General features: G+C 39.6%; 1 protein-coding gene across 1 annotated transcript; it reads left to right on the forward strand.

The window, feature by feature from the left end:
• The first annotated feature begins 2,963 nt into the window (after nt 1-2,963).
• Nucleotides 2,964-26,249, forward strand: LOC137123570 (myosin-9-like). The gene is made up of 43 exons (XM_067497515.1): nt 2,964-3,201; nt 7,063-7,253; nt 7,347-7,487; nt 7,606-7,762; nt 8,237-8,264; nt 8,551-8,644; nt 9,032-9,052; nt 10,481-10,573; nt 10,827-10,890; nt 11,266-11,364; nt 11,585-11,728; nt 12,293-12,388; nt 12,495-12,571; nt 12,795-12,989; nt 13,549-13,722; nt 13,934-14,107; nt 14,710-14,824; nt 14,958-15,148; nt 15,336-15,457; nt 15,699-15,768; nt 15,874-16,034; nt 16,129-16,237; nt 16,663-16,794; nt 16,966-17,172; nt 17,262-17,399; nt 17,560-17,683; nt 17,854-18,025; nt 18,241-18,453; nt 18,679-18,823; nt 18,900-19,106; nt 19,273-19,377; nt 19,779-19,931; nt 20,082-20,330; nt 20,703-20,915; nt 21,132-21,344; nt 21,485-21,646; nt 21,959-22,087; nt 22,703-22,791; nt 22,921-23,044; nt 23,348-23,556; nt 24,592-24,700; nt 24,848-25,020; nt 25,299-26,249. Exons 2-43 carry the CDS (start codon nt 7,068-7,070, stop codon nt 25,405-25,407), a joined length of 5,886 nt encoding a protein of 1,961 aa, XP_067353616.1. The 5' UTR covers nt 2,964-3,201; nt 7,063-7,067; the 3' UTR covers nt 25,408-26,249.

The following is a 26,249-nucleotide window of genomic DNA, read 5'->3' on the forward strand; positions in this document are numbered from 1 at the left end:
TCAACATGTTCTTTTAATAAAGGATGCTCAAAAAGTATAATAGACTTAAAATATTGTATGACCTATACATTTATTGTATTGATCAGTGGGAAACAGGATTCAGTAAAGCAAGTGTACCTTTTACTGTTTCACACTGGGACCACTTGGACTTTACTGTCTTCCCCATGGACACTTTTGCACTCTGACATTTGTAATTTAGGGTTTCTGTTAACATGATACAAGATTAATGGTGTTACCATGACCATATTTTGCTTTTCTACTGAAAATGAGCAGCTCAGACATGCTCTTCCAGGCACGGAAGTCTGGTAGCAGACAAAGATGGTGGACTGTCAACCTAGGTATTAGCCGGAGGTTGTTAATTTAGACTGATTATGAATCATGAATATACAAATATATTCAGAGGCCATCAATAAGGCTGAGTGGTTAGGGAAAACGATAGCCATCAATCACCGAAATAGCCTGACACACTAAGACGTTTTGAAAAAAATTGTCCATCTTGCTGGCAGTCTGATCTGTGTCTGCAGCCAAGTGTGGATTCACTTCAGCTGTAACATCCAGTGTTGTCCACAGCAGGGAGCACTACTTATTCAATGTTAGTTGTGAAAGCCAAGACTAGAAGATTTCAAAGATCTGTCACATATGTCTCATAATTTAAGATGTAATCAGTGGACAGGATTCAATCAACTGCGTGTGTTTGTGCATCTAAGTAATTGAACTTCTACTTGTCTCATTTGTTTACAGTAACTGCATGACTTTAGGTAAAACCTGCATTGTGTTGACAGTACAAGGAAGAAGCTTGTATCCACCAGAGCCATCTGTCTGCTACAGCCTCTCCACTTTCTGCTTCGGTGAAATTTACCACAATTACCCACATGACAATTAATGACTTGACCTAACTCTGCTTTGCTCCTAGCTTAGAGCTCACACAACAACACATCATGCAGATTTCAACTAATTTTAACCACATTTGATCTGGTTAAGTAGTTGCTGTAGTATCCACACTACTAGTGTGTGCACTTTTCCGAAACATTAGGCATGGATCACCTTTCACTTTTTGTGATGTATGTGTGGGACTTTTTCTCTGTCCTGAAGCGAGGTGCAGGAAGCCTTACACATGAAATGGCGTAACAACAGACTGCTCTGTGGCTGCAAAAATGAGCCAACAGGATGGTGGTGACTTAGTAAAAAAAAACACAGAGTCATAAATTTCAAACAGAATTTATCAGTAAAATGTCTTTAATAGCAGCAAATTGATAGTCGCAGCTTAAAGGATGTTTAATATTTTTAGTAAAAAGCAAAAATAATTGCAGTCAAACTAAGCCCGTATATAACAACAGAGGGTGCTTTTCTAAAATTTTGAATTTATGAGACCTAGTCTAATATTTTGCATAATATTAGTGAGAATTAGGCCTATGTGTATAATGCAAGTATTTTATACGTGCAACCAAGTAGTTTTACTGTTTTTCTGTTATTTATCTAAACTGCACGAGAACTAGGATTAATATTGGAGAAGTTTGCGTGTTACTGTTTTATTGCCTACAGTAAAAGCATTAAATATACACAGTGTATGCGTACACCTTACAGTGACACCTATTTGTGTGTCATTCATGCTGCGACATGCTACCTTCACATTACTATCAGCCATTCTTTGATGTGTGACAAATTTCAACCAAGAGGAACACCGGGGCTCAGGGTAATAACAGGGTTTAAAAAGAAACTTTACACCAAAACACAAAAAAGGACCACACCTCCTTCCACCTCTCTGCTCTGCAGTCTTCTCTTTTCTGGAAATATTCTTCTCCGTCTTTCTCCGACTGCTCTCTCTGACCATATAAGGCAGGAAACTGAGCTCACAGCTCATTGGTGGATGGTGGACAAAGTGCAGGTAGACATTTGTCCCCATATTAGACATACAGCTATAATGCACTGAGATGATGTCTCTGTTGCTTCATGTTGGTTGTCAAGGAAATTTACTTCTCCATTTTGTTTTTACAGAGAGATCAACGCTACAGAAAATACTTTATTAGACACAATACAAGACTGGCATTTATGTATGTGATGTGACCCATTGGACTGTCAGAAGAAAAGAAATACAACAACATATTCAGTCAGTCTGTTTTAACCTCTTTACCAGTTTGGAGTGTTGTATCATATTTCCACCTCAGACACATCAGCAGTGCCACACCCCTGCTCTTGTTGCAGGTTCACACATTCCTACATAGACACACACTATTAGGCCAGATCTACCTATCATGCTGCTGCAGTGACTAACTCCCACTTACTTTAATCCTACTATGCACCGTGTGGAGTTGTGGATGTTTCTGAAGTTTGAAATAAGAGTCATCTGGCTTATGTTTCCATTTTTAGGTTTTATTGGGTTTAGTAAGTCGTCCACAGTACAATTCAGACAAGGCTTTCAACATAGGAAAATAAATATTTGTAAATTATAAGCTGTTATTTCATTAGAAAATAGAAAAACTAGTATTTTAATTACCTGAATTACTCAATTATTAATTAATTAATCAATAACCGATTGTTGTTGTTTTTTTACATATTCCCAGCACAGTTTAATTAGGTTATACTATATTATTTAGTCAAAAGCAGCAAATCCTCATTCTTTGGTCATTTTAGTCTCGTTTGGCTTGATTGATGGATTTAATATTTGTTTCAGCTCTAAGAATATTTTTACATTAATTCAACCAAGCAAAGAACATTTACAATAGCACATATAGCAGTAAGGCAAACAGCTTATTATTAAAGCAATGTATTGCAGAAAACTTCATCAGAACAAAATAACATGATTTTTAAACCGTTTAATTTGTTTACTAGGCAATAAAATCCTTCTTTCTAAATCAGAAGCACGTGCAGTGACAACTGCTAATTCCAGGGCTTTACGTGGAGCATTTGAACGCATCATGCACCACGGTGGGGGTGGGTGTTTGACATACCTGCGGAAAATAAACCTGGGCGGATCAAAGGTGCAGAGCGTCCATCCTAACGAGCCACGCCTGAGCAGCTGGAGCCCGCGACACAGAGGAGACAGTCCGCTGAAGACGAGAGCAGGACAGGAGTCTTTTTCTTTTAAGTCCTGAGCTGCTTCTTGTTCTGTGAACTAAGTGTGTTCGAGCAGGAGCAGCTGCTGCAAACACGGTCGCAGAAAGAGGAACCGAGCTCACCTAGAGTGCCTGCAGCTGAAGACAGGTGGGTAGAAGGAGCTGGGTCGTTTTATAAGCAGGTGGGACTCGTTATGAACTAAAGTCAGAGGTGTGTGGAGGAAAATGTTAGTTCTAGGTTAAGAAATGTTAGTTCTAGGTTAAGAAAATAAGAGTTTTGCTCTAGATGAGAAATGTGGCTGACCTGGCCAGGTGTCCTCATTAGAGCCCTTTAAACGTGCGTATGCTCAACAATCAAAGGGGCTTCAGCTGCATGTTAGCTACATTATAAACTGTGGATCGTTATTTCCAATCTTTATCCAGCCCGTTGTGACATGGCCGGTTACTTCTGGTCATAATGCTTCCACATAAGCAGCAAGCGCAACCAGCGCACTCCATACACAGTATACTCTGCCCCACATGATCCCATAGTTGATTTAACTCTGAAATATTAAATCAAATAAATGCTGAAATTAACACTGACTGACTGTAAAAGGAATAGTCATGTTTTCACCTCTCTGTTAAGACCTGAGCTGATATATTTACAGAGTCTAGACTCTGCAGTGTCGTTGGTCTTGTTTGTCAGGTAGTTTGGGTAAGTTGAAGACATTCTTTTTTTCCCCTCCCTGATCGCACAAGCTGCTCACGCCCTGCTCCTGATGCTGTCTCTACCCTCAGGATACAAAAATTAGTATTAGACTTTATTATTAAACTGTTGTTGTTTATAAAGATCACACTATCAGAGTTTGGGTTTTTTACTGGATTAAGCCTTAAACAAACAGCATTGCTGTCACATTTGGAGACAGAAGTAGAACCACTAATTCTGATCTCATCACCTTTTGCGCATATGATCCATAACATGACTTTTTTTCTCCCTTTTTCTGCAATTCCCCACCCCAAAAAGTTTAGGAACTCAAAGTCCCATTTACTGCTCTCATACTGTGACATGTCAGTGCCACGTTGTTGTCCGGTAGTCCCTCGCTCCACCGGCCTCGTATCAGCAGCCAGGCTGCAGTTGGCAGGGCTCATGCTTCCGGTGTTCGCTGAGAGCCCGGATAAAGCTGGGATTGACTGTGGGCCAAGAACACGCAAGAGCAAGAGAGTGGAGGTGCTGCTCTAAATGTGCACAAGAAGGCAGAAGAACCCAGGAGACGTGGAACGAACTGGTCCGTGCAGACATAAATGCATCTAAAAGCTGTGAGGTTAACAGGGTCAGGGGATGTATCTATTAAGCTGGTCTTTACATGTTTGTTGACATCTCCTCCAGTCAGACATATTTTAGTGTTCATTTGCCTTATATTTACAGCTGTTTCGAAGTAATTTAAATAACAAAAACTGGTCCAGAAGAGAGAATGCCTAAATAGTGAAGTAGTCCATGTTTTCTTTTTGTGTTTCATAATGTGCAGAGGCAGAGTTTGTGCAACTTCCTGAGGAAGTTTGTATACCTTTGGCCATAGATGTGAATGTCACAAGTTCTGTGTATTCATGCACAGTCGTTTTGTGGTCATTAGTGGTGCATTCAGGCTCTTGTACACATACTGTAAACACTATTTTCTCTGACCTCCGGTAACACTGCTGCATGATGAAATGTCGGCATGTTCCTCTCCCTCCCCTACCGATCTTCAAGCGTCTGAGCACATAATGAACTTAGGAGAGACACAGATGACACCTTGTGTACTGATCACTTTATCCCTCTCTCTGTAAACACACACACATACTCTTTATCTCTCTCCACATAAACACACGCACCCTCGGCTGTTTGTTCATCCATGCTCTACCTGAGATAGGCTGCTGCTCAAGTCAGCTTGTGCTGTATAAACATTCATACGTAAATATTCAGCCTTTAAGTGATTTGATCTTATTGCTTCCTAGAGGGTTTTTTTTTTTTTTTTTTTGGACCTTCTTACCTGAAGTTTGGAGGATGTGTACAGATTTTGAAAGCCTATGGTGTAAATCTTTGAATTAGGGCATCGTGAGACCTTTGTATGAGATAGTGTGAGGTGTGACAGTTAAATCTAAAAAGCACAACATTATTAGAAGACTGGACAATGGTTTTATCTTAATATGTAGAACAAAGAAATATCCAAGTCGAGTTGTGTGGATCATCGTAGTCTCCGGTTTCTTAGGGATGCAAAAAAAATCTGCTAGTCTTTGGTCCTTTATTGTAAAATACTGGATAGTGTTATCATTTCAGGTGAGCAGGGAAAATCCTTCTCGATCACACTTTAAATCCATATCCTCTGTCAAACTTCTGCTTCTGACTTACATACACACATTTCTGATCTTTTGTTATACTGCACTTGTCCTGTACACAGTACATTAATACTTAAAGATACTGTTGGTGAAAACAAAGTCGAGTGATGAAAATCATTTTACTAAAGGTATTTTTGCTGTTACTTATGGAGCACCAAGTGTTTCTTCACTGGGTGTGGTGGGGGAATAATGACATTTCTCTCCTTGCCCAGACTTGTGCTCGACATTCCTCTACATTTCTCTGGCTGCCAAGCATCCGTGCACTGACCTTTTATCAGGACTTTTACAAAACTTTAAAATGCACAGCGCTAGTTTCTCTGTCCTGAAGCAGAATGAAATAACATTTATTGCCTTTTTTATTTACTCAGCTCTGAAGTGAGTGTTGTAGGTAGTGATCAGAGGGAGAAGAAGCTAGGAATTTGTGGAATTCTGCATAATGAGCTCCTTGGGAAGGAATGTGGGCCGAACAGGCAATAATGGACGGACAGGTAGCAGAGAGCTAATTGTCTGACTGAGTTTATCATCACGTCATTAATATGCTGGCAGAGATTAATTTAAAATGGTTTTCCTGCAATCATAAAATAATATTCAGTTCAGAATTGCTGCAGTTAATTTTTTTTTTTTTTCTTAACTGTAACCATTGTCTCTACACTTGTCTGTCCCAAAGAGCTGCAGTGGACAGTTTGGTTTACAGGTCATAAGGGGGAAAAAAATGTACATAGAAGCTCATAGTTATAATTACATTTGTTGCGGAGATAATGTGCCCCAACCTGTGCAAAAACTCCTGTGTTTATTAGCATGTGCCTGTCTGTGCAGAAACCTCACTTAAAGCTAAAACATGTAGCAATTTTCCATATTTTGGGTTTTTATTTAATTGAAGGAGTTGTGCAATGAGGTGAGATAAAATAGGACATTACCTTCATCTCAATCTGCATCACGCTGCACACAGTCATAGACTGTAGTGATCATTAAACAAGAACTAATTCCTGGTGTTATTTGACTACTTGATTTCATTCTGTTGCACCACAGATTTTGGTGTCTTCAGATTGTACAGGATCAATTGGGGTTAATTATTCAGGACTTGAGGCAGTTTATGTGGCGGCTTGTTGGCCTGTTGGCCATACCAAAATGACTGCAAAGTAACATAGAGTAAAAGGACTTGTGAATAACTTCTTGGTTCATTTTAATAGGTGAGGTGCCAAATTATAAAAACTAAATTAAATTTACTTTGAACTTACTCTTGTTTTTGTTATTTTCTAAAACATGTCATTCACATTTGAATTTTTCAAAATTTAGCACGGAATAAATAAATATGTTGGTGAAAAAAATCTAAATCAGGAATTAATTTACTGTATAATGACAGCCTGTATTGAAACAGTTTCCTTTCCTTCGCACCAGAATACAAAGTAAATGATCTGCTCTGAACCAGGAAGTTCCAGTATGTTCTTGCGTTACCCCAAAGGTTCTTCTGTTAAAAGGTTTCAAGAACCTGACATATAAATGTAAACTTAATGTAATTTTCACATTATTAATCTTTAAACCAGGACCTCTGCATTCACTAACTCTTTGTAGAACTCCTCAGCCTTCAGACTTATTGTGTCTTTTAGCTCGCTTGGAAACATCAGACTACTGAAAGTGTTCTTATTTTATCCTAAAGCTACCATGACGGATGCAGACAAGTTCCTGTATGGGGACCGCAGCGCAATGAACAACCCTTTGGCTCAGGCCGACTGGGCCACAAAGAAGCTGGTGTGGGTCCCCTCCGACAAGCTGGGCTTTGAGTCTGGCTCAGTCAAGGAGGAGCAAGGAGATGAGTGTGTGGTGGAGCTGACGGACTCTGGAAAGAAGGTAAAAAATTAAAGATATTAACGTTTAATCTGTTTCCGCTATCAGAGTCCACTTCGTGCAGCCCGTCACGAATCTTGTCTCTGTGAATCTTAGGTGAAGGTCAACAAGGATGACATTCAGAAGATGAACCCACCCAAGTTCAACAAGGTGGAGGACATGGCGGAGTTGACCTGCCTGAACGAGGCCTCTGTGCTGCACAACCTCAAGGAGAGATACTACTCTGGACTTATCTATGTGAGTTTGGGTGGACATGCATGTCAGTGGAGCAGCACCACGGTGAACGCGTATATTACAGATCTCTCATCTCATCATTTTAATGTGCACTCATGATTTTTTCCTCTTTCTCGCCCAGACGTACTCTGGTCTATTCTGTGTGGTGGTCAACCCATACAAGTTCCTGCCCATCTACACCGATGACATAATGAACATGTATAAGGGCAAGAAAAGACATGAGATGCCACCTCACATCTACGCCATAACAGACACGGCTTACAGGAGCATGATGCAGGGTACCAAAGTCATATGATTATGAAGAAAGCCAGTGTGATTAGCAGCATCAGACATTACATTATACTTTATGTTTAAAGATGCACAGAATACGAGTGTACATGAACGTGTGTCTGCAATTAAGGATTATTTACTCTGAAATGATAAATGAATTGGTGGATGTTGTCAATCACATCTGCAGTACACAATCCTAAGGTAACTTCTTTAAGTTGCACCCAAATACAGACATCAAAAAAAAGCCACAAATGTTCACACGTAAACGGCTAGCTTCTGTGTTTGAGGAAGTCAAATGACCAAAGTCCATCTACCCTTAATCAACAAATTGATACTTGTTCACAGGCATACTCTCTGCCACATAAGATGCACATTTAGTCACTTAACATATTGTTGTGTACTAATTGTTTTTTTTGTTTTTTTTCCCCTTTTCTTTTGTGTGAACCATCTTCCTGATTTATTTTTTCCTCTTCCTCTAACAGACCGCGAGGACCAGTCAGTTCTTTGCACGTAGGTCACACTTTCCTGTTGGTGTTTTTCCAATAATCTGGTTTAGAAAGATATGCATTTATTTCTTCAGTTATCTTTTGTGTGTCACCTATTGTTTCTCCTTAAAACTGCCTTTCTGGAGCTATTGACCATATGACACTGTCATTATCAGCAGACATGTCCAGGCATCACTGAATTGATTCTAGATATCTATATTGTTGCTGATTTCTTTTGATGATGTTAGCTAAAAGGTTCAGAGTTCGTTACTCCACTGTTTGATTTTTATTTATTTTTTTCTCCTCTGCAGTGGGGAGTCAGGAGCAGGAAAAACGGAAAACACAAAGAAAGTCATTCAGTATCTTGCACATGTTGCCTCATCCTCCAAGTCCAAGAAGGATCAGGTCAGTAAAGACCTAAAGTTGTACTTGCTCTCTCTTTGCTTGTTGTCTGCAAAGACAACGATGGAAACCTTCTGTGGCCTTCTTAACCACGGATGTTCTCTGCCTCCATGTGTATAGATTAGCACCTAGTCTTACTCTGTTGTATCTTAATGTGGCAACTACTGAACATTCCTCTTTCAGGCCTCTGCGTGCCTGTCTCACCTCCCTGCAGTAACTTGTAGTGAAGATGGGTGGGTGGTTGGTTTTGTCTTTAGGTTGTTTAGCCATTCCATAAAAAAGTTTCATAAATCATTTCTTGTTGACACAGAGTTTCCTGTGTAGTTATGTAATTTGTGTGTTGAAGTTGGTATCAAATGTTTGACCTCTCCTGTTTCACCTCCTCTCCAGGGCATTGCAGTGTTGTCACATGTGAGTTTATCTCTGACTCTATGAGCATGGTGTCTGGCTGTTCTATGTGCAAGCACGCTACTAACACTAAACATTTTATCTGTCTGGATATTAAAGGAAATGCATTACTGAAATATAGTCTGTTAAAGAAATTTTGAATTGATATTTAGGGACAAATGCTTATTCGCTTTCTTGCAACTCTTTTCCAGAAAAGTTGGTGGTACACTGTAAAACTTAAATGGAATGCAATGATTTGCAAATCATTTGAAACCTCAACTCTGAAAGAATCTGTTGCTAAATAGTTGAACAATTTAAAAATAACATTTCCTAATGTAGAACTGCAAATAATTTGGGGATTCCATTATGTATGGTTAATATTGTTAAAATATTGAGTCTATATACAGAAGGGGGTAAAAATCAACATTGAATGGATGTGGTCTTTGGGCCCTTGGCTGACACTGCATTTAAAAACATGACACTGTTGTGGAAATCACCGCATGGGCTCAGGAACACCATCGGTTAAAATGCTACATACAAACAACAAAATGACTTAGATTTTTGCTTGCCTTGTACCTCACTTGTAAGTCGCTTTGGATAAAAGCATCTGCTAAATGACTAAATGTAAACCATATACAGTATAAACAAGATTCAGATTCAGCTGCCTCTTCGGAGCTTGAGCTTATTTAAAAAGTACTGAGACAAAGTGAAAACTGTCTGAAGTCTGTAATAGGTTTCAGAATCATGGACACCTCATCTTCCACTCTAAAGAGCAGAATGACCCCCTGCAACAGTTCAACTTTCACATGAGTGATGTTGAGGGGGGGCATTGGTAACTTTTATAATTACAAATGAGCAAATATTTTTCTAAAATCAATCAAATTTCACAGTTTTAATGTTTGATATGTTATTTATGTACTATTTTAAGTCAAACAGCTTCTAAATGACTTCTAAATCATTGCATTATCATCTGACGTTTTACTTTAAAACTTGTTTTTTGTATTTTTATCTTTGGGCAAAATGCTATCTATAACTTGGGCTTTGGGCCTAGTTTAAAGCTATATTAGGTGATGTATCCCAGAAGGCCAGTTGTGAGCATGTAGCGCATTTATGGGGGGAGTGTTGTAGTTCACTCCCGCATTTTCTTCAGGGTCTCTTTGCTAAACTGCTTCTTGTGGTTTCTTGTTTTGTGCCTGCATGGACAGGGATGGATTTTATAAAGTGCGTGTGTGCAATGATAACATCCCCTGAAGGAATATTTAAAATCCACAGCCTGAATTGCTTCATTTAGCTGAATGAGTCATTGGACATAACTTGTCTTTGCCTATGAAGAATGTGCCACACTTTTAATGTGCTGCATTAAAAGTCTTGTTTGCTTGACCAATGTCCTCATCCAAGTCACAATACTAGAAGAGTCTACATTTTTTACTGATATGGTTTCCTCTCTGTCAGGGGGAACTGGAGAAACAGCTGCTCCAAGCAAATCCCATCCTGGAAGCCTTCGGCAATGCAAAGACAGTCAAGAACGACAACTCCTCACGATTTGTAAGAATGACTTGAAGCCCCTAAAAACTTGTGTTTTCCAAATGACACATGCAATAGGAAACATCAAAATAAAAGTGCAATAGACATCATTACGTATTAGTAAGTTTAACACCCACCTTCCCCAAGACAGAAAAAAACAAATATAGAAATATTTTTCTTTCTTTTTTTTTATTGGCTTTTTAAATGTATTTTATCGAACCTAAACGCTTTATGATTTAGTGTTGCATATTACAGTGATCTTTTTTTCTTTTAGGGGAAATTTATCAGGATCAACTTTGATGTCAATGGATACATCGTTGGAGCCAACATTGAAACTTGCATCCTTTTATGAAAATGGTTACTCTCCCAGTTCACCCATTTGTCTCACATTGACAGAACTGTCAGTATCAGCTGTAATACTCCCTGCCTCAGTTAGTAATATGTACCATGCAAGTATGAGACTGACATAGTAATAATTAGGCCTCTCGTATAAAACGGGGACCCAGTATAGTTATATTAAAATCCATTCGCGTCTTAAAAAATGAAAACTGAAAGGGTCTTAATTGCTCTATATGGTGCACATTTGAAATTTTTCACATTATTATGAAGTACAGAGAATCTACGGTTTTTGTACCACATTACTGGGCTGCTGTTGTTCTGTTGTGGTTGTGGTTGCCTTTGCGTTTGAGCGTCCTTGACTGAGCCGGGATAAGATCTGTTGGAGAAGTCTCGAGCCATCCGACAAGCTAAAGAGGAGAGAAGCTTCCATGTCTTCTACTACTTATTATCGGGAGCAGGGGAACCGCTTCGCAGTGAGACATTTAACTTTACTGTGATTAATATGTTGCAGGAATTGGGTTATACCGATGGCAAAAAAAGATTCCTTTCTTTTTCTCAGTTCAGTCAATATAGTAGCTGAAATGCAGAGCAATGCCTCACGGCACACAGGGCTGGGTAGTCCCATATAATGTAAAGAATATGAAATGTTAAGCTGATCAAGTCACTTATTACTTTTCCGTTCTCTCTGTTTAGCTGAGTTGTGCCTGGAGGACTACAGCAAGTATCGTTTCCTGTCTAATGGAAATGTGACAATTACTGGGCAGAAGGACAAAGACCTGTTCACTGAGACCATGGATTCCTTTCAGATCATGAGCATCCCTGAGGAGGAAACTACTGGTAGCTCTCATCATAAACTCTTCATAATGACATACATATGACTTAAAGGTCTCTCCATCAAGTTTTAGACGTCTAGTAGTTTTATGCACGTGCAGAAGACCTTTCTCAATTTGTGGATTAATTTTTTGATTAAATAGACTTCAAAATGTCTATTATAATTGTCCACTCTATCCTTTAATTTTTTTAATTAATTAATTATTTATTTTTTAATACCGAGGATCCGAAAACCAGATGAATTAAGTTTTACCAAATAACTATCTGCCTTGGAAAAGCATCAGATTTTTATATCAAAGAAGCTGAATCCAGAAAATATTGCATTTTTTTATTGTGAAATAGTCCCATTTAATGTTCTGTGTTGAGCCCACTAATGATCACATCTGTATTTATCCAATGAATGTAGTAAATTTCAATAAATGCTTTTCACTAATTTGACTGAATGTAAATGTTTTTGTTTACACTGTACCAACTTTGAGGAGTATTTTTTAATTATCATCTTGTACAAGATTGACTATGTGACATTATTTCCTCTGTAGCCGCCACTGATGCCTTCTGTTTGTTGGTCAGGTCTGCTGAAGGTGGTGTCAGCCGTGCTGCATTTGGGGAACATGAGCTTCAAGAAGGAACGTAACTCTGATCAGGCTTCACTGCCTGACAACACCGGTAAGGGACACATGGACACTACACTACATTAAATGTCTCACTCCTTTTGCTTAAACCTCCCTAATTTATCTGTCCTACATCATGATCCCCCACCTTTTACCCCCAGCTGCCCAGAAAGTGTGTCACCTGCTTGGCATCAATGTAACCGACTTCACACGGGCCATCCTGTCTCCCAGAATCAAGGTCAGCAGAGCAGTCAATACATAGTTTGTGTCAAAGACAATGTTATTAAGTATCAGGCTGTATCTTATAATTATTGTCGTTTTGTGATATCAGGTCTGGATTTTAAACCCATCTCCAATTTTCTCAGAACTATTTTAAACTTGTTTTTGCTTCTTAAGATGTGGTTAACGACAGTTTGTAATGATCATTTAAGTATCACAATAAGACATTTTTTTTCACCCAGGTTGGTAGGGACTATGTCCAGAAGGCCCAGACTCAGGAGCAGGCTGAGTTTGCTGTGGAGGCTCTGGCTAAAGCTTCTTATGAGAGGATGTTCCGCTGGTTGGTACTGAGAATCAACAAGGCTCTGGACAAGACCAAGAGGCAGGGAGCCTCCTTCATTGGTATCCTAGACATCGCTGGATTTGAGATCTTTGAGGTGAAGTGTTTATGGCTTCACAGATTCAGTCATGAATCTTACTGTGGTCAGACAGCACTGTGATGAGGCTGTGTTGCAAAGCAGGAGACTGTTAAAAAGGCAGAGTCCTTATCTACTGTTTGTGTTGTCGTCTTCATGGTAGAGAGGTTTTCATATAACTTAGGTTCAGTCTTTTGGCAGCAGCTGGAAGTTGTTTGACACCTTGCATGATCACATTCTTATGTTTTGTAATCTACAATTTTTTTCATTTTATTTAATTTTTTGTCATTCTCATTATCCATAAAATAACTTATTATTCATTTGTGCATATGCATCTGCTGCATGTATATTTATATGAAATAGGGACTGGGGAGGGCAGGTCTCTACAAAAAAAATGTTGTCATTGAAAACGTATCAAGCGAAAGTTGACATTTAAAAGGAATTTAAAAAAAACTTTTCAGTTTACAGACTTGCAAAACAGAGAACTAGTATTAACATTTTATGTAATTTTAGCTTGAGAACTACTCAATTATGAGAATTGAGCTAATTAAACTTTTGTCGCTGAAATTTTCTTCTACAGTTGAACTCATTTGAACAGCTGTGTATCAACTACACCAACGAAAAGCTGCAGCAGCTCTTCAACCACACCATGTTCATCCTGGAGCAGGAGGAGTACCAGAGAGAGGGCATCGAGTGGAGCTTCATTGACTTTGGCCTTGACCTCCAGCCCTGCATTGACCTCATTGAAAGACCAGTAAGCGGTCTACCATTTATTCATTACCAGTATTTAACTTTTAGTAACGTGGTAATGTGACTCTTCAGTCACAAGTGTTTTGCAGAACTTGGAGCTTGTATTTTCTGCAGAAAACAGCTGCATGTTACATTTTGAGGCTCATTCCTAGACACAGAATAAAAACTCACTCATGATTCTGTTGCAATACAAACTGTTACACCCTTTATCACAGGCCGGTCCACCAGGCATCTTTGCTCTGCTGGATGAAGAGTGTTGGTTCCCCAAAGCCACAGACAAGAGCTTTGTGGAGAAGGTGGTCCAGGAGCAGGGAACGCACCCCAAGTTCCAGAAACCCAAGAAACTCAAGGATGATGCTGATTTCTGCATTTTTCACTATGCTGGAAAGGTCACTGATACATTTATTTAAAACTGTACTTTTAAAATAGTTTCTCCTTTTTTTTAATATTTGAGTTTTAACAATAATCCTTTACATTACAATTGCGTAAGTAGTTTGTTCTTTGGACGTCAGCCTTTCCAAAGAACAACAAACAAAACCTAAACTCAACTAAAAATTCAATAACTGCTCAATAAACTGACAAGTTGTTGTTTTTTCTACTTTAAGATATAAGGCAAATATGCGCCAGAGCCAGTTCATGATTGCTGCAGTAAAGTACTTGTCTTTTATCTTAGCAAAAGTGTTTAACGTGTCAAAATATTTTTACAAAGTTAGTTTAAAAAAAATACATTTTTGTAAGAATTTACACAAGATGTATTAAGTATAGTACACAGTATTCGATGATGGAGCTGGGACTAATTATTAACTGCGTTTTATAAATGTATGTAGTTTAATCAAAACAAAATAGTTTTGAGGGGATTATTTGAACTATATTCATCTAATATGTTAAACTGCTTTCTAGTATTGTAGAGTCAAAGGGTACAAGTATTATAAAATGTGAATAACACAGTAACAGTGGCTTGATGGTAATCTCGACTTTTGGCCTGGTGCAGGTGGACTACAAAGCAGACGAGTGGCTGATGAAAAACATGGACCCTCTGAATGAGTGTGTCGCCACTTTGCTCAACCAATCTACAGACAAGTTTACGGCTGAACTGTGGAGAGACAGTAAGTGGTGTAACTGCAAGATCGATTTTTGGAAAATGTTTCCATGCAAAAGTGTTTTCTGTGTCACCGCTGTTTGTCAGCTTTTCATAATTACATAATGGCGCTAAACAAACTGAATGTTATTTTCTCACAGTGGACCGTATTGTTGGCCTGGATAAGGTGGCAGGAATGGCGGACAGCATGCACGGTGCATTCAAAACCCGTAAGGGCATGTTCCGCACCGTGGGCCAGCTGTACAAGGAGCAGCTGGCCAACCTCATGGCTACACTCAGGAACACCAACCCTAACTTTGTCCGCTGCATCATTCCCAACCATGAGAAGAAGGTACAGAACAAAACATTAGTTAGAAGTTTAAACCACATGTGCACACAAGGCTGTAAGAGAGAATATAAACTGTGACTGAAGAAAACACCACCCCACTATTTTTACTGTGTGCAATAAAAGAACTGTAAGCCATTTAGATCTCAACACCAAATATGAGTTTTTAAATTGTTTTCTTTCTCTCATTCAGGCAGGAAAACTGGAACCTCACCTGGTTCTAGACCAGCTCAGGTGCAATGGAGTCCTTGAGGGGATTCGAATCTGCAGACAGGGCTTCCCCAACCGCATCGTCTTCCAGGAGTTCAGACAGAGGTGAAATTGTAGCATTTGGTTACAGCATTTTTCATAGTATTTTAATAGAAATATGCTCCAACACTTAGTATGAAGAGCTACACTGGAAGCCTCCTGTGACTCGCTGCGATGGTGCAGACATGAGACTTACAACCACAATAGAAAATGTCTGTAGTTATAAACTAATGTTACTGTGTAAATTATAACTGCTGTTGTCGTCACTCCACATTTGGAGTCAAACTCTTAATTTTGTGTCTGTCAGGTATGAAATCCTCACTCCAAATGCTATTCCAAAGGCTTTTATGGATGGCAAGCAAGCCTGTGTGCTCATGGTGAGAACAGTAAATCGGCTTCAAACGTATCACAATGCCTCATGTCTCCCTTTGTTTAATGTGTCAGGACTTGTTACTGAGTCACTTCACTCTTATGTGTGTCAGATTAAAGCTTTGGAGCTCGATCCCAATCTGTATCGTATCGGTCAAAGTAAAGTGTTCTTCAGAGCTGGAGTCCTGGCCCACTTGGAAGAGGAGAGAGACCTGAAGATCACAGATGTGATCATCAACTTCCAAGCTTTGTGCAGAGGATATGTGGCCCGCAAGTATGAAGTTACAAGTGCCATGACCCTGAAGATATTTTTTGTCATTCCATGTGTGTACACCTTTTTGTTTTTACACTGTTCAATTTCACTCCAGGGCTTTTGCCAAGCGACAGCAGCAGCTGACAGCCATGAAAGTTATCCAGAGGAACTGTGCAGCTTATCTCAAACTCAGGAACTGGCAGTGGTGGAGGCTTTTCACCAAGGTAAGCAATGAACAAATACAGATAAAGTTAGTTTTCACTTGAATCCTTTTACTTGAATCCTTTTACTTGAAAGTAATAATTGGTACCTGGTTTTTAATAATTATTATTAATAATTATATTATTTATTTTAACAAATACAACCAGCTAATGGTCTTGATCTCACTCAGTAGTTCACTAAGATTAAACAATTTTACTGAGCAGTAATTACTGTTGTGTCTGTAGCCAAACTTAAATTGAATGTATAATGTGTAATGGGGGAAAAAAACAAATCTAGAAATGATGGTGCCATTTTTGAACTACTGACATTAAAATTTTAATCTTGATTTTTTTTTGGCCATAAACCTAAGTGTACAGTTTGATCACCCTACAATCAGCATCTGTTTTAGTAAACTTTAAAAAACTTTTGTAATATTTTTTTCTGCTAGGTAAAACCTCTGCTCCAAGTGACTCGGCAGGACGAAGAGATTGGCGTCCTAGAAGAGGAGCTAGTAAAGCTGAAGGAGAGACATCAGCAGGCTGAGGATCAGCTCAAAGAATTTGAAGCCAAGCATCAACAGGTAACCTTGGAATGAGGTTAATCTACAGTCTTATTTTAAATCTTCAATGTGAATAACAACAATCAAATCTGGTACATCTAGAATGTATTCATAAAAAGATTAATTGTTCTTAATCAAAGGATGCAGGTCTGAGATTTAAATATTGGATTTACTTTTACTTCCTTGTGTTAGCTGAATACTGAGAAGTTAGCTCTTCAAGAGCAGCTCCATGCAGAAACGGAGCTGTGTGCAGAGGCTGAGGAGGAGAGAGCCCGTTTGGCCACAAAAAAGCAGGAACTTGAGGAGATCTTGCATGACTTGGAGTCTCGCCTGGAGGAGGAAGAGGAAAGGGTCACCCAGATGCAGGCAGAGAGAAAAAAGATGCAACAGAACATCACGGTTGGTAAAGGCCTGTGTGTAATGTGATACATCAAACAAAATTCAATTAAACTGTTAAATGCATCAATGTCACAAATTCTGTCTATCAGGATCTGGAGCAGCAGCTGGATGAAGAGGAAGCAGCCAGACAGAAGCTTCAGATGGAGAAGGTCACCATGGACATGAAGCTGAAGAAACTAGAGGAGAACATCATGGTGCTGGACGACCAGAACGGCAAACTTGTCAAGGTCTCATACAACATGCTGATTATGGTCTTCACTACGGATTCATTTATAGTCCTTGCAATATCCCACTGACTGTGCCATAAAGAAAAACGCAGCCTAAATAGAATAAAATGATTTACAACTGAGAAAAGAGCATAGTATTTGTTTCTGTTTTAAACCTCAGGAGAAGAAAATGCTGGAAGACAGAATCTCAGAGTTTACCACCAACTTGACCGAGGAGGAAGAGAAGTCCAAAAGTTTGCAGAAACTCAAGAATAAACATGAAGCCATGATCACAGATTTGGAGGGCAAGTATCTGTTGTTTACAGTATCATTAACACAAAAATAATGTTTCATAAATATGTAGTTTATGATTAATGTGTAATTCCATCAAAATCATTCCATGAGCCTGTTTTAATATTTGTTTCATTTCACCAGCACAATCAGTCTTTGCGTTTCTGTGTCTTCTCACATACAGACCGTCTAAGAAAAGAGGAGAAGGTGCGTCAGGAGTTGGAGAAGAACCGTCGTAAACTGGAGGGGGACACCACCGATCTCCACGACCAGATTGCTGACCTGCAGGCACAGATTGCTGAACTCAAAGCTCAGTTGGCCAGGAAGGAGGAGGAACTACTTGCTGCACTGTCAAGGTGAGGGTCGTATTCAGTTTTACCTCAGTATTTCAGTTGTCGCTTCTACAAATAGCAATGACAAGGTCTTCCCTTTTTCTTCACAGTAACTTTGTCGTTTATACTTTTAAATATAACCTCTTTGGTTACATGGTCACTTAACATTGACAGACAGATACTCTGCAATCTTAGAATTTTAAGCAATTTATTTCTACTCTTCCCTCTCCTCACTTCAGGATTGAGGAGGAAGCTGCAGCCAAGAATGCTGCTCAGAAAAAGATCAGGGAGTTGGAGGCCCAGATCTCTGAACTGCAGGAGGATCTGGAGCTAGAGAAGCAGGCACGCTCCAAGGCTGAGAAACTGCGCAGAGACCAGATGGAGGAGCTGGAGGCTCTCAAGACTGAGCTGGAGGACAGTATGGGCTCCACTGCAGCACAGCAGGAGCTGAGGTAACCCTCAGGAGGATGGCCAGACAGGGAGATAAAAGATCCCAAAATGTTTGTCGTCTTTTTACTTGCACTTTACGACCTGGAAATGCTGCATGTTAGGAGATAAATGCTGGCCTGGTCAAGCTTTAATGCACATAAATCACGGATGGATGGATGGAAATAATTAAGCTTATACTCATCACATCTTGTTTTTATTGTTTATTCCCATTTGTGCTCTCTCTCCAGGACCAAGCGTGAGACAGAGGTCACCCAGTTGAAGAAGACACTGGAGGATGAGGCCAGGGTCCATGAGCAGCAGATGGTCGAGATGAGACAAAAACACAATCAGGCATTTGAAAACCTAAATGAACAGCTGGAACAGGCCAAGAAGGTAAAGAGTGGGATGGTCAGAAAAAAAAAGCACCAGGATTTACATATGTAATGTCTAATGTGTGGCTCTTCTGCAGAACAAGGTGTCAGTGGAGAAGGCTAAGCAGGCCTTGGAGAGTGAGTTGAAAGATCTGCAGATTGAGCTGAAGACTCTGACACAAGGCAAAGGAGAATCTGAGCAGCGTCGCAAGAAGGCTGAAGCCCAGCTTCAAGAACTGCAGGTCAAACATGGAGAAAGTGAAAGAAAGAAGCAGGAACTGGCTGAGAAAATGGCAAAGATGCAGGTATGGACATGTGGTCTCTGAGAGGTGGTTTACAGACTGAATAGTTTATACACAGTTGAGGAAAAAGGAATGTTTTTAGATGTTTGTGATAATATCTCTGTGAGGGTTGTGGCTTATTTTGTGGAATGTCTTGGGTTTTCATTGTTTCCTTCTATCTGGTTTTCAGTTGGAGCTAGACAATGCAAACGGCTTGCTTAGTCAAGCAGAGGGCAAGAACATCAAATCCAGCAAAGATCTTTCTTCTCTGGAGTCTCAGCTTCAGGATACACAGGTACAAACACAAGCACATGCAGGCCTCTTGCAGCTGCTTGGTTGCTAAGGCATCCATCCATGGACCACCTGGTCAGTGGTTCAACTTCTGGCGCCCCGGGCTATGTGTCAAAGTGCCCTTGGTCAAGACTCTGAACCCCAACTTGCTTGCGCTGTGTGTGTGTTTGGTGGGGGGGGCACTTTGGGTACCAGTAAGGCAGAAAAACACCATATAACTGCAGACCACTACTGTTACAACAACCTACAGACTTTTCTTTTTATAATGTCAACTAGCTGCACATTCTTTCACGGTTTTCTGTCTCTTGACAAAACAATCAACAATTACCCCCAATCTCTTATCTATTTACTGTAGGCAGTATAGTGCAAACACATAATCCTCAAGTTTTTCCCTCTCAACTCTAGGGTTTGCTCCAAGAAGAGACTCGACAGAAGCTCTCACTCTCCACCCGGCTGAAACAGTTGGAGGATGAGAAGACGAGCCTGCGGGAGGCACTGGAGGAAGAAGAGGAGAGCAAGAAGAACATGGAGAAGCAGGTTTCTACTCTGCAGACTCAGGTCAGTGCCGCTCTTAAAGTTTCCATGTCTATAACACCCCACCATAGTCTTAATTCATCCATCCAGACCAACCACCCAACAGTGGCATACAACCTGCCCAAGTTTCCTTCCTTCCCATCTGATTTTTGCCACTTTTCCTTTTGTCTTCAGCTGGCAGAGATTAAGAAAAAACTGGAACAGGAGGCCTCATCTTTGGAGGGTGTAGAGGAAAACCGCAGGCGAATGCAGCAAAAGTTGGACAATGTGACGCAGCAGCTGGAGGAGAAAAATGCAGCCTATGACAAGCTGGAAAAGACAAAGAACCGTTTACAGCAGGAGCTGGATGACCTTTTAGTGGACCAAGACAACCTGAGGCAGAACATCTCTAACCTGGAGAAAAAGCAGAGGAAGTTTGACCAGGTATCATGTCTACAAGTTTGCATACTTACAGTATTTTTTATTTGCTGTTTGGTTTCACGTGGATTTCCTGAGGGCATGTGACTGCTGGAATAATCTGTGTTATAGAGACAGCACAGGATTTCTGTTCATTTTTAAGGCCATTGTTTATTTGACTTGATATTAGGTAAATTTCAGTTTGAATAAATCATTGTTGCATGTTCAATTGGAGAAAGCTATTTTAAATTTGTTAATTTTTTTAATATATCTTAATTAAACTTAAAATATAAACAAACCATTCAAAATGTGGATTATGAGGAATAATGCATTGCTTGAAAAAATATTTTTCTTTGCTCACAAAAAGCCATCTCTTCACAATCTTCCTCCTTTCTCCAGATGCTAGCAGAGGAGAAAACAATTTCTACTCAGTACGCTGAGGGACGTGACAAGGCCGAGGCTGAGGCTAGAGAAAAGGAAACACGAGCACTGACTCTGGCCCGCGAACTGGAGGTCATGACAGACCTGAAGAATGAGTTGGACCGGGCCAATAAGATGCTTAAAGCTGAAATGGAAGATTTGGTCTCTTCCAAAGATGATGCGGGCAAGAGTGTAAGAACACATTTTGTACTACATGGAGAGGTACAAACGGATGAAACCTGTTTAAATCAGTGTGGTTGTTCTGAAGATTTTCACCCTGTAAACATTCCATGAACTGGACTGGTTTGTAAATACCACCAAAGTTAAATATACTTACATAAATGGTTTTGTAGTGGTAGTTGGAGCAAAATTTAACTTATTCAGACAGATGTAACCCCTTCTCCACAGGTTCATGAGCTAGAGAAGTCAAAGCGAGCCATTGAGCAGCAGCTGGAGGAGATGAAGGTTCAACTCGAGGAACTGGAGGATGAGCTCCAAGCCACAGAGGATGCTAAACTACGTCTGGAGGTCAACATGCAGGCTATGAAAGCCCAGTTTGAGAGAGATCTGCAGGCCAGAGACGAGCAGGGAGAAGAAAAGAGGAAACAGCTGGTTAAACAGGTAGGACAGAAGAACCTAACATGTGTGGCATTGTCAGTTTTTTTCTTTTGCAGTTTACACCACTGCAATTGTTTTATGAAATGTTCTCATGAAAATACTGAATTATGATTTGTCTGACTAAATGTTTTACTCTCCTTCAGGTGCGCGAGATGGAGGTTGAGCTAGAAGATGAGCGTAGACAGCGTGCTCAGGCAATGTCATCCAAGAAGAAACTGGAGATGGACCTTGCACAGCTTGAAACCCAGATCGATGCTGCCAACAAAGGCCGTGATGAGGCCCTTAAACAGCTGAAAAAACTCCAGGTAAAACACATGCTCACACAGACATAAAAAAAAAAAAAAGTAATACAAACCTGAGCCAAAGACAGATTTGTGAGTCATCCATAAATGAATAACTAAATGGAACAGATGAAACAAAGACAAGTGCAAACAAGCAACTGAAGCCTCATATTACATCCAAATTAAATGATGGGGCCTAAAATGGACAAACTCTGGAAAATCACTTTACTTTTAAGTTGTTTTCTGATGCTTTGCCATCTTTGGGAAGACAAAAGTGGCCTCTATTTTGAAGTCTGAACAGGTGAAATTATGTCTGTCTGCTCGTTCATGCTCTAGGGCCAAATGAAAGATCAAATGAAAGAGATGGATGATCTGCGTTTGTCCAGAGATGAAGCCCTCACCAATGCCAAGGAGACAGAAAAGAAGGTCAAAGCCTTGGAGGCAGATGCCCTGCACTTCCACGAGGTACAAAAGTAACGACAAGTGGGGAAAAAAATCAACACAAAAAACTGAGAAACTAGACTGGATGATTTTTTTAGGGTAAAAAAAAAATTATTTGGACAGTTAAATGTTATCGACTCAGCCATATATTTCGGATGAAGAATATAACACGGGGATCTTTATAGGTTGGCTTAATTATGCAAAAATAACAGCAAATAATTATGTAATAAACAAGCACAGGTTTTGGATTTAATGATCTACATGACATGGACTGTAGAAGTGGTTCATACCTGGTTTTCATCTCTTCCCTGTTCATCTTCAACCTGAAACATTGATTGTAGTTCTTATGTTATAGATCAATTACACTGAAAACTATAGAAATTTAAAAAGGACACTGTATATTTACATATTTAAAAATGATCTTGAATTGCTGCATTAAAAACATTTCACAGAAGACCATAAATAACACAATGCATTTTTGTTTATCAATAGTAGGCATCCCCTCCATAGGTTCCATTCGAACACAAGTTTATTTTTCCCCATTATTTGCATACTTTCAACACATTTTTTACAGTTAACTGTACTAACAGGCCCCACAATATCAGGCTCTCAAATACTTGTATTGTCTGCTCTCTCTAGGATCTGGCCAATGCAGAAAAACTGAAGAGGCAGGTTCAGACCGAGAGAGATGAGCTCATGGATGAGATTAGCAGCAGCAACAGCAAAAAGTATGAACCAAACACCTGTACAGTGTGTGTTTTTAATAACTAAGTAAAGATGCAACAATCCTAACAACATATGTGTTGCATTGCATAAACTGTGTCCATACCTTAACTATCACTACTTTTCCTCACCAGCTCTCTCCTGGCTGAAGACAAGAGAAAGCTGGAGGCACGCATCACTCAGCTGGAGGAGGAGTTGGAGGAAGAACATCTCAACACAGAGATGGTGAACGACCGGTTTAAGAAGAGCACACTGCAGGTACAGACACACCTTAGATATGTAGATCACAGTATCTGATCCTTTCACATTTTTAATGCTCTGTTAAAAATAAGTTGTATATGCACCTTTGTCATCAGTCATAAACATTTAATACAATATGTAATAACCAGAAAAACACTTTAAATTAGTGATGGTTACCATAAGAAATCAACAGCTGTGGTATCTCGCAGTGACAATTGTCCACTACAAAACAACAATAAAGAACAGAGATTGAAAACAAAAATCGGTATTCTAGAATATGCTTTAACACCACCTGTCTACGGTGTATATCTGTGATATTAGACCGAGCAGCTGACTACAGATCTGGCTGCAGAGCGCAGCAATTCCCAGCGTCTGGAGGGGGCTCGCTCCCAGCTAGAACGCCAGAACAAGGAGCTCAAACTGAAGCTGCAGGAGCTTGAGGGAACCATCAAGTCAAAGTATAAATCCTCCGTTACCACCCTGGAGGCCAAGATCGCTCAGCTGGAAGAACAGCTAGACAATGAGTCAAAGTAAGTACCAGTGTAGTAGACCAAGCAAATTAAACCAGGGGCCTCATTTATCAAAACATGTGTAAAATTAGTTATAAATGTATCTTAATTAGGATTCATCAAAGCTGTGCAGGCACAATTTCACACAGTGAACAATGGTGAAGCTCAGCCGCTCTACATCCTTCTACTTATACACTTGCTAGTTTATTTATGTGTAGAAATGCACCCTAAATGCCAAATGGGCAACCACAGCCCTATTAAAGTCCAAGTAGCTGTAATGTGCAGAGTCTAGTGGTGCAGACTAAAACATAAATATGGAAAGCATCACAAATGAGGAGAAGACATTGGGGTAAAAAATTCTGTAGCATCCTGCAGGAAATTGGGGAAAGTGTTCACTACTTCTATACTTCATTGGTGCCATACACGTTGTTACTATGAGGGAATATGATGTGGTGTGCAGAGATGCTCATAAGCTTCAAAAAAAGGCAAAAGTGTTTTTAAATGTTTAGTTTCATGTTGAGGGTTTAAGCCAAACTAACAACAATAAAGAGCTGTCAAGATATAACGGAGACTAACTGCAGTTACTAAGATCATTTAATAATCTTGGCTTCAATGTAAAAGCAGGAACGGCACAAATGCAATATATTTACCTTATCTATTACATGCCAACTTATCAATCAACAGGTCTGTGATCATCAGTCATCATGTTGTTGGCATGTCTGATAAGTGATGGTTCTAAATGTATTTCAAAACTTCTTTTCTTTGTGTAAACAAGTGTAAGCATTAAATTCTGTGAAATTGATAAATGAGGGAACAGAACTTAAAGAACATTTCCTGGTTTTCATTACATGTCCTTTTTATCTTTTAATCAAATTTATTTGGCAATACCATTTTTTTGTTTGGGGTTGTCGTTTTTCTCCATCAAACTACTACATCAGTCAAAGTAATTATGTCTGTATCATTCAGATTTAGTAAGCCTAACGTCCTTTATTATTGTGTTGTTTTTATTTCTTTTGGTCACACCACAATGTAACAAGCTTTCTCTACTAATTTCAGGGAGCGTCAGCAGGCCACTAAGGTTTCCAGGCGGGCAGAGAAGAAGCTGAAAGAGGTGCTGCTCCAGGTGGATGACGAAAGGCGAAACGCAGACCAATACAAAATCCAGGTTAGTTTTATCACATCTCTTATCTCATTTCCACAATGCTAAAGGGAGGAGATAGACTTATCCTATTATAAAAAGACTGCTTTTAAATAGGCCAATACTGACTTATTACTTTTTCTCTTCCTGAATTCTTTTCTCCCCACTCTTTAGGAGGAGAAGACGAGCATCAAAATGCGTCAGCTGAAGCGTCAGCTGGAGGAGGCTGAAGAAGAGCTGACCCAAGCTAATGCCTACCGTAGAAAGCTGCAAAGGGAGCTGGATGATGCCACTGAGTCTGCAGCCGTCATGAACCGTGAAGTCAGCACTCTGAAAAGCAAACTCAGGTAGGTTCATCCAACGTTAGAAAATCCTAAGGGTGTTCTTCTGAGTACTTAAAAGTTTTCATCTCATAGCTGGGGGCAGACTATTAATCAATTTCACACATGAATATCACTTTACTAGTCGTGAGAGTAATCGAGAGCTTGAGCTGACTAAATGTCAGGGTAACTTGTCATCTTCGACTAGTCATGTTTTGGGGGGGCTATCAATCTCCCAACTCATCTTTTCTAATTGTATGCAGCACAAGACAATGTATTCTTTTTTTCTTTTTTTTTTTAATTAGACGTGGAGATTTGCCTTTGACTGTGCGGCGCACCCCTAAACGTTCTGGCCTAGACAGCGATGAGGATGTGGATGGGCGGAGTGAGACCTCTGAACATACTGCTGAGTGACCCCACAAACACCAAAGGGGAAAAAATGACCAGTTAACAATCAGATCTAGTAAAATGTTAGCCATGCGAGCTGTCAACTTTTTCCTGAGGGTTTTGTGCTTGACAATCTTTTTATAGCCTTATTGTTAACTTCCATAGTTTGCATTTATACTGGCCAAATAATATTCATCTCAGCGAATGTGACCAATGTTTTTCTACAAAGGCTTTACAGATACTTTTCTTGGTCTATTTTTCTACTAATAGAATTGCTATAAAATATTGCTCTTATAAGAAGCCATTACAATTAAATATTTGTGCTCAAGATTTATGTGCTATCAACCATTTTGGGCAAAAACACTGATAATTTTCTGCTTGTTTTGCACAACTTATTGGTGGTTTTGTTGCTGTTACAAAGTGGTTCACATTTGCTAGTGTCAATATAAATCTGTGTACCTTATGCTTTTCTTCTCACTGGGTTATCCTACCATGTTATTACCTCACTCAAAACTTCACAATGCCAATATAGATGAAAAGATATGAAATGGTCCAAGTTCCTGGGAGTGATATAGTAGCTATGTTGGTGAAAAGGTTAGTACAAATATTGTACGATCATCAGTGATAACTTTGGTTGAATATACACATTTCTCACTGATTTCACACCTTGAATAATGGTGGTGGGTCATCATGTACTTGTTCTCTCCTATGTTTTGCAAAGCAGAGGGGTTTCTGTCAACACATTAGCCTCTCTATGTTGAATCTGTTTATCTTTGAAAATCCTAACCCTGTATTTTCAAAAAAACAAAAACTCATGCATGCCAATACTTTAAGGCAATGCCTTAATGCAATAAATTGATAGTATCAAA

Source organism: Channa argus, chromosome 3, assembly GCF_033026475.1.
Source record: "Channa argus isolate prfri chromosome 3, Channa argus male v1.0, whole genome shotgun sequence".
Classification (NCBI taxonomy): Eukaryota; Metazoa; Chordata; class Actinopteri; order Anabantiformes; family Channidae; genus Channa; species Channa argus.

Excerpts from the sequence above, each read along its gene's own strand:
- LOC137123570 (XM_067497515.1), top strand. The coding sequence starts at position 7,068 with ATGACGGATGCAGACAAGTTCCTGTATGGGGACCGCAGCGCAATGAAC. Across the intron at positions 8,265-8,550 it reads GACCAGTCAGTTCTTTGCAC|TGGGGAGTCAGGAGCAGGAA; the intron begins GTAGGTCACACT and ends TCTCCTCTGCAG. Across the intron at positions 11,365-11,584 it reads AGCAGGGGAACCGCTTCGCA|CTGAGTTGTGCCTGGAGGAC; the intron begins GTGAGACATTTA and ends CTCTCTGTTTAG.